The following is a 12,329-nucleotide window of genomic DNA, read 5'->3' as shown; positions in this document are numbered from 1 at the left end:
AAAATCTCTTGAATATAAAAAATGAGCAACATTTTCCTGAATGCATAAACAAAATAAAAATTAACAAATGGGACTTCATCAAACTAAAAAGTTTCTGTGCAGCAAAAGACACCATCAACAGAACAAAAACAAATGAAAATAGCAGTATACTCACAGATACTGAGAAGTGACTGGGTAACTGTTGAACCACTGTATTGTATAATTGAAACCAGTGTAAGATTGTATATCAACTATACTTCAATAAAGAAAAAAGTCTTTGCTGTGACTAAAATAAATAATAAGCATTTCATTTGCAAGCAGCATAATCAGTTTGCAAACATAACCCTGATGAATATGTTCTAGCTGGATGAAGTTAACTATTAGCTGCTGTAAACAGATGATGAGAAAGTGGTTAGAAAACATAATAATGTGGAAATATGGATCTGGTCAGATTCTTTATCATTAGATTTATTGTTCTAATCTCAGGTGGATTACATAGACATTAACAGTTCAACATAATTGGGTGAGTGTGTGTTGTGTGTGTGTGTGTGTGTGTGTATCTGTATATTAAAATTATCATAAAGCTCATGGATAAAGGATTTATAAACACATATGTGTTTCAGTGTTGAAGATTAACAAAGCACTATTACAAGGTCTCTTCTACAGAAGATTTATGCTGATGAACTAGAAGGAAGTGTATTTCATTACTTTCCTTAGGGATTAAGAAAAAATACCCTTTTCAGTGAATTTAATATGTGGTGTGGAAGCAGAGGGAAAAAATGTGAGTACGTGTGGCTTGTGTATTTCTGAATGTGTGTGCACTGCAGTAGGTGTTAATTCACTATTTAGCAAATTCATTTCTTCAAAATTAGATTTTGTTTAGTCTTAACCTGTGACATCACTGTTCTCTCAAAACTTATGTTTTTCCATCATTAAATTTCCTATATGCTTTTTCTTTTAAAATCTATATGGCTACAGACTTTCCTGCTTCTACCATCAGAGTAACATAAACTTTAAATTTTTCGGTTTGCAATAAAGAAAATTATATGTTTAATACCTCAATAAACATGTAACGATTACATCTGAGAATGCCACATTTTAAAATTAGTGATTTCCCATCTTATTGCAGATTTTCACACAAACAAAATTTTCATAATGATTTTTGTTATATAATATCAAAGTGTTAGGAAAGAATTCTTAAAATTCTCAGAAAGTAATATTATGCCATCATGTTTTGTGTTATATATATAAAAAAACATCTACCCAGACATATTGAATGGAATATTTAACTTACATTTCATATTCAGGAATTAGACTTCACTAAAGGGAAATCCATAAACTTTATGTTATTATTAGGGTGACATTCTCATACTGACTTATGAATTTCCTGAGAGAAGACCCCTTCCTGTGTTTTATCTGCAATGACCTGTAAGGAGATTCATTGTATCTTATCTCTCGTCTATATAACTTTCTTGTTCATGCCTCCCCATCTTACCACTTTTGATAAAGTTGCTGTTTCCTGGAGTATTAGATTTGAATGATAATATGGCTAAGCTTTTATTGTTTAGAGTTTGAATTAAATGATACTTTAAAGCACCAGCACATGGAAAGCACTCCATAAATGTTAGTAATTATCATCATCATATCACCTGAAATAGCTTATTGCAGTATCTTCCTCATTAATTCTGAAACTCTGTGATCTTTCATTCTAATCTGTCTGAATAACCTATTGGCTAATACATTTAAAGATTGATTTTATTAATATTATGTTATTATACTGTAATCTTTCACTGTTCTATATAATTTGGACTATATTCTGAATCTGATTTAATGACTCTGATTGGACTACTGTTTAGTTCTGTCTGCCATTTCTTCCACTTATGAATATATTTTTCTTTTTTCTCAGCTTTATTAAGATATAAGTGACCTATTATATTACATAAGTTTAAGGTGTGCATGTGTTGATGCACATTATATATTATGGAATTATTATCACATGATAGTTAATTAACACCTCCAACAACTCACATAATTGCTATTTATTTTTGTAATGAGAACATTTAAAATCTGTCTCAGCAACTTTCAAGTATATAATACAGTATTGTTAACTATAGTTGCCATGCTCTACATTATTAGGTCCCCAGAACTAATTCACCTTATAGCTGGGAATTTTTAACCTTTGGCCACTATCTCCTCATTTCCCTTAACCCCCCTTTCCTGGCAACTGCCATGTCTACACTCTGTTTCTATGAGAGTTTGGCTTTTACAGATTTCCACATATAAGTGATATCATACAATATTTGTGTTTTTCTGTCTGACATATTTTACTTAACATTATGCCCTTCAGATCTATCCATATAGTTGTGAATGGCAGGAATTCCTTCTTGCATATGACTGAATAATACTTCATTATATATACATACTACATCTCTATCCATTCATTCCTGATGGACACTTAAGTCGTTTGATGTTTTGGTTCTCATGAGCAATGCCACAGGGAACATGGGGGTGCTGGTGTTCTCTTTGAGATCCTCACTCAGGTCTCTGAATAGATCTTTCTTTGCTCAGAATTTCTTTCTGAAATATTTTACTCTCTCTTCTTATATTCACATACTGTTTTACTATCTTTAAAGACCAGATCCAGTTTGCTTCCTTCAAGAAATCTTTCTGAAGCACCCAAACACGTTTATCACTTTATTAATCTGTTCCACATAATTCATTGTGCTTTATGATGTCTTAAGTCTGGTATAAGGTTGTGCATTCTTTCTCAAAATATAATTTGAGTTCCATGGAGACATTTAGGAAGATTCTGAGCACTTTGCTGCTCAGAGTGGTCCAGCTTCCTATCTACCCTACCTTGTTCTGAATGTGCACCCATCTGATCTTGAGTCATTACCCAATAACCTTGTTGCCCTTATCCTGATGGTGTTCACAGGTATCATCTTTTGTCTTTTGGGACTTTGCCACACTCACATTGTTAGTCTGATACCCCAGATTATTTTGAGTTAATTCATGAGGGATAAAATTTCTGAACAGTGTCAAATCTCACATATCACAATTATCTATCTATTTAATGTATCATCTATCTATATTAATATGAAGAAATTTATTATGAGATATTGCTCATGCAATTATGAAAGCCAAGAAGTCCCATAATTTGCCATTTGCAAGCTGGAGGCACAGGTAAGCCAGTGATGCAGTTGCAGTCCAAACTGGAAGGCTTGAGAACCATGGGAGCCAATGCTTTATGTTCCTGTCTGATTTCAAAGGCCTGAGAACCAGAGGGGCCACTGCAGTAAGTCCTGATCTGTGTCCTGAAGGCCTGAGAGTCAGAAGCACCAAAGTCAGAGGGCAAGAGAAGAGAGGTCCCCCAGCTCAAGCAGAGGGCAAATTCACACTTCCTTGCCTTTTCATTCTATTCAGAGCCTCAGCAGATTGGATGATGCCCACCTACATTTCTGAGAGTGATGGTCTTTATGAGTCCACCAAATCGAATGCTAATTTTTGCTACTCTTTTCTCCAGCTGCCCTTATAGACAAACCAAGAAATAATGTGTTACCAACTATCAGGCATCCCTTAATTGACACATGGAGTTAACCATTATATATATGAATTTTTATCATTTCCTTGATTTCATGTGATAACTCTGAAGGTATTTCTTCCAGACTTTGAAATCCTATTTTGTATAGGACCACTCCTAGGCCTGGCATAATCCCCAGTGTGGAGAGAGAATTTAAACAAAATCCATGTCTTATGTTTAAAAATTCCTAGCACATTGCAGGTGATCAATATGTATTTAGAATTAATTTGGAATATTTTCAAAATTTCTTTTAAATTGTATAATCCTTTTTTTACTAGATTCTTGTTTATCTTGAAATTATAATTTTTACTGTGAAGAACATTTTGAACAACCAGTTTGGAGTTTTTAACATTTAGAACAAGATTGAGGTAAATATAATACGTGAAGCACAGTTTGAGAAATTTTATTCCTCATGAATGTAATTAGGAGACACTGTGGAATATAATTTTATTAAATGTTGTAAAGTTATAATAAGTAGATGTGAATTCATTTATTCAAATGCTAGCTACAATTTTTAAGCAATCTCTGTGTGGACAATTTCACTTGAAGGGTACCATTTTGTGTGTGTGTATATATATATATCCTCAAAAAGTATGATTAATGTTACCCTCATGCTAAAGCTCCATAAGTCAAAACAATAGCCGAGCATTAATTGCTTTATGATATTCTACTCATTAGAACATTTTTATTTTTAGTAATTTCAGACATTCCAAATTTCATGCTTTTCTTTTTGACCTGAGAACATAGTTGCCATTAGTTATTCATTCAGTGTCAGTTTTAATTGTCACTGTATTACACTTAATTAAATAGTGAAATATTTAAATTATATGTATTCATTGTTGAAATAGAGATGTTGAAATTCAGTGTATTAGAAGCTTAATGGTGGCAGATACACTTTTAAAGAAAGTAGATGATAGGTTGATATGTCACTGGGTTTCTAGTGTAATTTTGCTGCCAAATATTTCAGACTAGATTTTCAGAGCTCATTTTTGAAAATTTGGATAAGTGTGTTGGTCTGTAAAATGGAACAGAGAAAATACACATATTTAAGAAAATTATGTCATAGAGTCTGCTGAAACTTAAAATTGGTGATATTTGTTTTTTGAGCAGTGTTTAATAAAATATTTTTAAAAGGTATGGCTAAGAAGTAGAAATGAGCCTCTGTTAGATATGTAAGTGTCCCTCTCTGTAGTTAAGAAGCTCTTTTAAAATCATTAGCTTTGATTTACAAATAATTTAATTTACTTCTTTCTGTAGGAACCAGATTTGTTTCCTTTTCATTTATTTTAAAGTTTCCAAAATAGCTCTCTTTTTTTTTCTTATGATTTCACTGGGTTTTTAACATCTGTTAGTAATCAGTTTTCAGTGCTGATTATTACTGTTCATATGTATTAATAATGTACTAGTAAAATAATACATAAAATACATAATACATAAAACAAAATAAATACTGCATATATAATACATATGTATTTGAACTAGTGGCCTAAATGATGTTTTAAGCAAAGGGGTGGTAATATTAGACTATTTGTGTGGGTCATTCAAGATAGTTTTCCTTTTATTGATTTAATAATTTTTCAATATCTATGCAACAGATTCAGTGTTCCCTCTTTAAGAAACATCCTTTCAGGTTTGGTTCTGAGCTGTATTACTAATGTGTAGCCTAAAACTTGTGCCTTCGACAATAAATATTTATTTCCTTAGAAGGTCAGGAAAACGGGAGTAGTTTAACTAGTTGCTTCTGGCTCAGGGTCTCTCATAGGTTTGTAATTCCCCAGAGGAAGACTTTCTTTTCTGGTGGTTGAAGGAACTGCCTCCAGCCATTCCACTTGCCTGCCTCGCAAGTTCATGCCCGCTGTTTGCAGAGGGATCTGTTCCCTGCCTGGCCTTTTCCGCTGGGCCTGCCTGAGTACTCTCCTGATAGGGTGACTGGCGTTGCACAAAGCGGATGATCCAAGAGAGAGGCTGAAGCTGGAAATCATTCCTCATCTCTACCATACACCATGTTTGTTAGAAGTGAGTAGCTAAGTAAAGCTTATATTCAAGGGGGAAGGGAATAAAAATTGAACACTATTAAAAGAATTGTGAATGTATTTTAAAACTGCCACATAGGCTTTTTTAATTAAATCTATACTCCCTCCCTAGGTTATCTTATCTACTGCTCTGGTTTTAAGTACTATTTTAAAATTTTCAGATTTACTAAGATCTCTCTTCTGAGTCATTGACTTATGTTCAATTTCCTTCCAGATTTTGTTCATGGCCCTACAGTCTAACCATCTGTATATGCCAGAAACCTGGTAGTCATCCTTGTCATCCTCTCTTTTATTCTTCATGTTCAACCAATCATCAAATCATGCAAGTTTTTGTTCCTAAAGATAGAACAAATATGTTCTCTGTCATTATCCATTTAAAGCAACCATCTTGTCTTTACTGCGACAAAATAGCTTCTAATTTGCATGTCCTCATCCATGCTTTTAAAAGTAGATTTAATTTTGTTTAAATGCACTGGAGTTGGGGTAAACAAAGTATAAAAGTAAGGAAATGGAAAATAAATACAAATACAAGCTGTTTTGTATATTTTTTTATATTTAGAACAAGCAAACATATAGGGCAGGCTGAAGATTTCAGTCCCTGCTAAATGGAGATTAGGCTGCAGCCCTTAATTTTTGAGTGGATCCTTGAGTATGTAGAATAATCCATGAAATAACCAGATTTGAACACTACATTAAAGGCTTGGCATATATAATAGCCTTGATTTGTTTGTCCTCAGTTCCCTCCTCTCAAAGCAGTGGCAGGTGGGTTAGTCCATTTAGCCAAAATCTTCCTCGAAGGGATTCACAGTGCCCGTCTCCATGTGATGTATGTCCAGTGGCTAAATAACAATTTCCTCCAACATTTCTTCAGTGGACCCTGATCCTTCAAGTTCTGCATTCATCTTCCTCTACTCTATAGGCATTCCCTTCACTACTTCAAATTACTACAATCATATTAGCCTATATTCTGTTCCTAAATTCTAGACTTGTGAATACAATGACAATTCAATGTCTGAGTGTTACCCTGATACCTTAAATTCAACATGTTGAACCTGAACAAGCTAACTGGCTGCTTGCCTCTGAGTCTGGTTCAGATGTTTACTTATTCTTACTGGTATTCTTTGTCCTAAAATTCTGTGTCTCAAGTAACACTCCCTTCTTTGAAAGCTGAAAACAAAATATGAGGTTTCAACAACAGAGTGGCTGAGGTCTCAGGAAAGGAGAAGAGAGTGAGAGTGATTTGTGCTGGAACAAGTGAGCAAGAACAGGGAGCTATTTTTCTTGTTATTTCATCCCTGGTCAAGAGCATTTTTTATTAGATGTGTGTTTGACATGAACTTGGGCACTTCGAAGCTTTCAGCCGTCTTTAGCAGAGTAGCTCAGTTTTGTTCACATCCCGTTATTCCATAATGATCAGTGGGTAGTTCCAACGGGCAGCATTCTATCAGAAGGTTATGAGATTTTACATCTAAATCTTTTTAAATTTATTCAGCTAATATCTATTACACTTTGTTCCTTGTTATAACAGATTAACTTCTGGGATAACAATGGGAAGGGAATCTAGAATATGCCTTTATTGCCCCAAATTATTTTTCCATAGTGCAATATCAACCCTGGCCTGTACACCATACAATACACTATTTCACAGCCTACCCTAAGTTTGAATTGTTGACATTTCCAATATCTTTGTCTTTTCCTCTAATAACCAAAGTCCCTTCATTGTTAGCATGATAAGTGAATGGTTAAAAAAAACAACTTACACATATATTTTCCATTGGACTTTAGTTGTTGATTAAAGCATTTAGCAATATAATTAAACATAATTTAAATAGCTAATTAGTGTTATAGTTTCCAGTAATACATTCCTTTAAACAAAGCATCCATCATTTAGGAATGCAATTTATCACCGAGTCACTGATGCAAATGCAATTATATGTTAAGTGGAAGAAAGCATCCACAAATCAATTATGGTTCTCTGCAAAAAATGCCACATCCATAACTTTTGAATAGTTCTTAGGAGACCAAAAGAGATACATAGAGATTTGGCCTCTGCATTTTAGTTGACTTTGCATCTGTCTAGCGTCTGGTTCTAAATCATATTTTTGACAGTTAAGACCCAGATTAAAGCTATGTCTATGTACATGTTTTGACAAAATTGACTGATGAGTTTAATCAAGCAAATTGTCCACTTAGACAAATGCTTTGACTATATGATTTGCTTATTTGTTTTGTTTCTTCGTTAAATTAACGTGTTTTTTAACTTAATTTAACTGAATTGTTTAACGAAGTATCAATTCAATGTTTAGAAGCAGTTTCATCATGATTTTTAAAATGGTTATACCAGATTTATGAAAACAAATTGTATCTTAGCAAATGCTCAAAATTTTACTGTAAAACATTCTAGAAAATTCTGATTTCAAAGACCTTCTGTTAAAAAGAAAAAAAAAACAGAAAACTGAAAACAAAACCCCTGTATAATTTCACTGACTGAAATCATGAAACTGGATTCCCAAGTTGAAACATTTTTATTTTTCAGTGATTCCATTACATAAGTTAATTAAAATGTCTTTATCCATGTAAATAGAATCTCAATATTGAAAAGAACTTATGTTTAATCAACCATCTAATTTCTGAATGATAGATAAGGATAGCTTATTTTAAAGAACAATAGAAAAGCATATTTCAGAAATTCAGTGTCTCTCCATTTTGACAATATCCCATCAAAATGTTGACTCTAAATCAAACTTTAAAAACAATGTTACAACCGATGTCTAATAATGTTATTTCTTCTTGATTAATGCTGTGCACATGATAGATTCTTCTGTGTGTACATGCATGTGTGTGTGTGAGAGAGCAATAGAGAGAGAGAGAGAACAGGAATATGTTGAATGACAACCAGAATGGAATTAACTGTGTAGTGCAGAAATTTAACTGACCTGCTCAGAAATTATGCATAGAGTCTATGGTACAGTTATAGGTATTCCAAAATATTGCACAATTGAGGTAAAAACTAATGTCATTCTCAAGTTTGAAATAATAGGTTTTTCAGTTTCTTGCATTTTGACTTCTTTTCCTTTCACATTTCTTGCTTAGTAAAAAAGCTGCAGGGAACGTTGTATTATTTATTTAAATACATGTTCTTTTTGTATGTGTACATGAGTGAATGTATCAGCTAGCAATGCAAATTTTTAGCTACCATGTGTATATCTCTAATTAATTATTTTATGTGGAAATCAATTTATTACATGGTTAATAAACAATTTAAAATTTCAATTATATGCTTTAAAATAAAGACTCGTTCAGTTTTGACATGTTAATATTTCACTTTCTTCCATTAATTTACTGATCATGTTCACAATCTTGGAGTGGGGGACTATTAAACTTGATGTGAAAAGATAGTTTTCTGCATAAAAATTAAATATATATATATTCAGCAAACATCTAAAACCAAAGAACAAACTAGAAAATCATATTTTCCACAAACATAAAGGGCAGATTTTCAATTTTCTTGTTTTACAAAGAACTTTTACAATAGCAATAAATGTGAGCAAGCAATTAAAAAAAAGGATAAATAAACATATGGAAATATATTCGACTATACAAATAAAATAGTGAAAGCAAAATAAAGATATATATAATTCTTTGTCTATCATATTGGCAGCATTTAAAGAAATTGGTAATATATAGTTTTGAAAATAAAACTATGCTTGTGGAAGTGTACAATATTTTAGAGATTTTTGGACATCTAGTTGTTGATATTTGCCAAACCTGAAATATATTTCTCCCTCAATCCATCAATTTCACTTATAGAAATGCACCATAAATTATATTTGGATAGTCATGTTTTTCAAAATAGTATAGCCAAGGTACACAGATGTGTTTATACTTCTTACCGTATTTATGACTTAAAAACACACCACTATTCTTAAATGTCCATTAACATCACACAATGTGGCCATTAAACATGAGGGGAGTACAAACAGAAATTGAAATATTTCCATTAAATTAATAAATAAAATTATTATCAAACAGTATGCATGCATAGTGTGATATTATCTGAGTAAAATAAAAAGGATAGAAGGAAATACATATGTCTATTTGTTTTTTCTGTTGGAAGTTGTAATAGGAATATCACCACAGTAACTAGTTATTTCTTGACAGTAGAGGAAAGGTGTGTGGAAGAAGCTAAAGGAAAATTGAATTTTTCTCCCTATAAACTTGTATTTTTAAAAATAAAGAACATACATTAGCTCTATAATTAAGTCACAAAGTATACCGATTTGTTAGTTATCACTAAGAACAAGGAAACTATGTTTTAAAATTGAAATGGAATGCTTAATTATATATAAACTCAACACAGTGCAAATTTTTGGTAGTGGTTTCCATAAAAAACCCAACAAAATAAAACTCACCCATAATACCCTGAGGTTTATCGTAGAATCTCATTCTACAAACTGGATGGTATTTCCATATGGTCTTTACCTAATATATCTGCTACAGTTTTCGAAATCCAGAATGTTTTTATCCATTTTTAAGAAAAAAAATAAAATGACTGCACTAGGTAAGTTTCTAAGAAACAATTGTTATTGTTAGATTTTTAAAAACCTCTAAAGTTACTGAAGTGAGAGAGATTCTGTTTTAGTTAAAATTATGAATAGCAAAAGCTTTATTTCTTGGTATTAGTTCACCCAACACACTGGAAAAGCAAACACATGGCTTTTCCTTTATATGTAAGAGGAATGACTTATTTTTCTTCCCTTCCCTTCCTGTAGCTTTCAGCCGGGCCCCGATTCCAATGGCTGTGGTCCGCAGGGAGCTCTCCTGTGAGAGCTACCCCATTGAGCTCCGCTGCCCAGGAACAGACGTCATCATGATTGAGAGTGCCAACTATGGGAGGACTGATGACAAAATCTGTGACTCTGACCCTGCTCAGATGGAGAATATACGATGCTACCTGCCGGATGCCTATAAGATTATGTCTCAAAGGTATGATACTTCTAATATTCTCCCCTTGTACATTTAATATAAATGCTCAGCATGCATATGTGTGTGACGTATTAAGCATATGTAAGAACATAAATAGTATTGTCTATAGGATAATTTAAACTGTTGTCAATATCATACTATTCTACATATCACTAAATGCTAGTATTTGAAATTGAAAATAGCACTTTTAAATTATGAAAATTTATTACATTATTTATTTTCATTGTCTACTGAGTTCTCTAGAACTGGATTCATTGGATGAGAAACTAAATTTATTTGTCAGTTTTCAAAACAGAATTTTGTAAATTTCTTCAGAAGTCACAGAAAAATGATTTTACTGTTAACAGTTATTTTCTTCCAGTGTAGGAAAAAAGGAATAGAAATTAAATTAACACGCAATTTTTATAATCATTAATCCAAATATAGTAACTGACTATTGATTGATGAGTATTTGGCCTTGGAACAAAATGAAAAAAAGTATTCCATTGTCTCTAGTATATAAATGAATTCACTGAATACATTTAAGCTACCTAAAATATTACCATATTAGAATAATATACGTAAAGGTACCATATAATATTATTGGATAAGAAAAAAGATCTTCAGTTCTAAAAAGAATAGTAATAATCCATACTATTGAAGGTTTAAGTTATAAAATTCATTGATAAATGGCTAAATATTAAATCGCTCTTAAATATTTGTTCACTATTACTGTGATTTCTCAGAAGTCATTTATAAAATCATTCAATTACTATCAGCCTTCATACTTTCTGACTACTTGTTTGCAATATAATTTTTAAATAAAAACTAAGTGATTTATTTAGTGAATTTGCTTTTTCATTAGGGTTTCTGTTTAGGCATTTCTTTCCTCCTATTCAAGATTTCTTAAGATATGGGAGAAATCATACACATGTAAAAATAAACAATTGAAATATGAAAGCAAAACCAGTGGATATCAAAAATTATCTCTCTGTGCTTGAGAAAGCCTAGTTTTTTTAACCTTTTGTCTTCTTGATACTTAAAATTCTGATATACATTTGTGTTTTATTAATAAATTGACATAGTGTCCTATTTTCATAAATTGCTGTTGTATAAATTATTAATAAAAATGATAACTCACCAGGTGGTTGATGGTCAAAGCATCTGAGGTGTACTTGAAGGATAAAGTTCTCTCTGGGCAAATCTAAGGGCTTTTGTTCATCTATTTCTCAAATGCTGGTATTTGCTAAAGTGGGTAATAATGAGAAATAAGATTTTAGAATTAGAGATTTCATTTGATATGAGCTTGGCTACATTTGGTTCTTTTTGTGTGTGTCTCTCATTGTTACATATTTGATACCTCCAACTATGGTTAAATTCTCTGATGATATGTCTAAAAGAAGTCTGATTCATTGCCTGCAAATGCTGTTGTAATGGGCTTTCAGGAATGGTTTTCCATGAGTAGTGTGGAATGGGCACTGTAACTAAATTGTTTTTTTTTTGTTTCTGTCAGACCATCAAACATGGGATTCTTTAGAATCCATCTGAGGAGGAGATTCTGCCTCTCTGTAAATATGTTTTATTTCAAAATGTAGCAGAAACATTAACTTTCCTAGCTTTTTGATCTCTATATGATTTTCATTGAAATTCTTTTAATCCTTTCATCTATATTATTAATGGTTCCCAAAATAAGCCCTTAATCTTATAATTATTGCCAAAAAAATAGTTACAGTGGGTCCTCTGGAGCTACTGAATTACATGGGATGCATCTC

At 32.2% G+C, this 12,329-nt stretch overlaps 1 protein-coding gene across 26 annotated transcripts in view; it reads left to right on the top strand.

Moving 5' to 3' along the window:
* Nucleotides 1–12,329, top strand: part of ADGRL3 (adhesion G protein-coupled receptor L3) — a 798,791-nt gene that overhangs the window by 377,996 nt on the left and 408,466 nt on the right. For all 26 annotated transcript variants that reach the window (XM_073237549.1, XM_073237551.1, XM_073237548.1 and 23 more), the window contains one exon: nucleotides 10,365–10,578. In XM_073237549.1, the coding sequence (XP_073093650.1) occupies nucleotides 10,365–10,578 (214 nt within the window). The remainder of the gene's footprint in view (nucleotides 1–10,364; nucleotides 10,579–12,329) is intronic.

This window comes from Manis javanica, chromosome 5 (assembly GCF_040802235.1).
Source record: "Manis javanica isolate MJ-LG chromosome 5, MJ_LKY, whole genome shotgun sequence".
NCBI lineage: Eukaryota > Metazoa > Chordata > Mammalia > Pholidota > Manidae > Manis > Manis javanica.
Note: the sequence above shows the minus strand (reverse complement) of the source record. Positions and strands in the feature narration are given on the sequence as shown.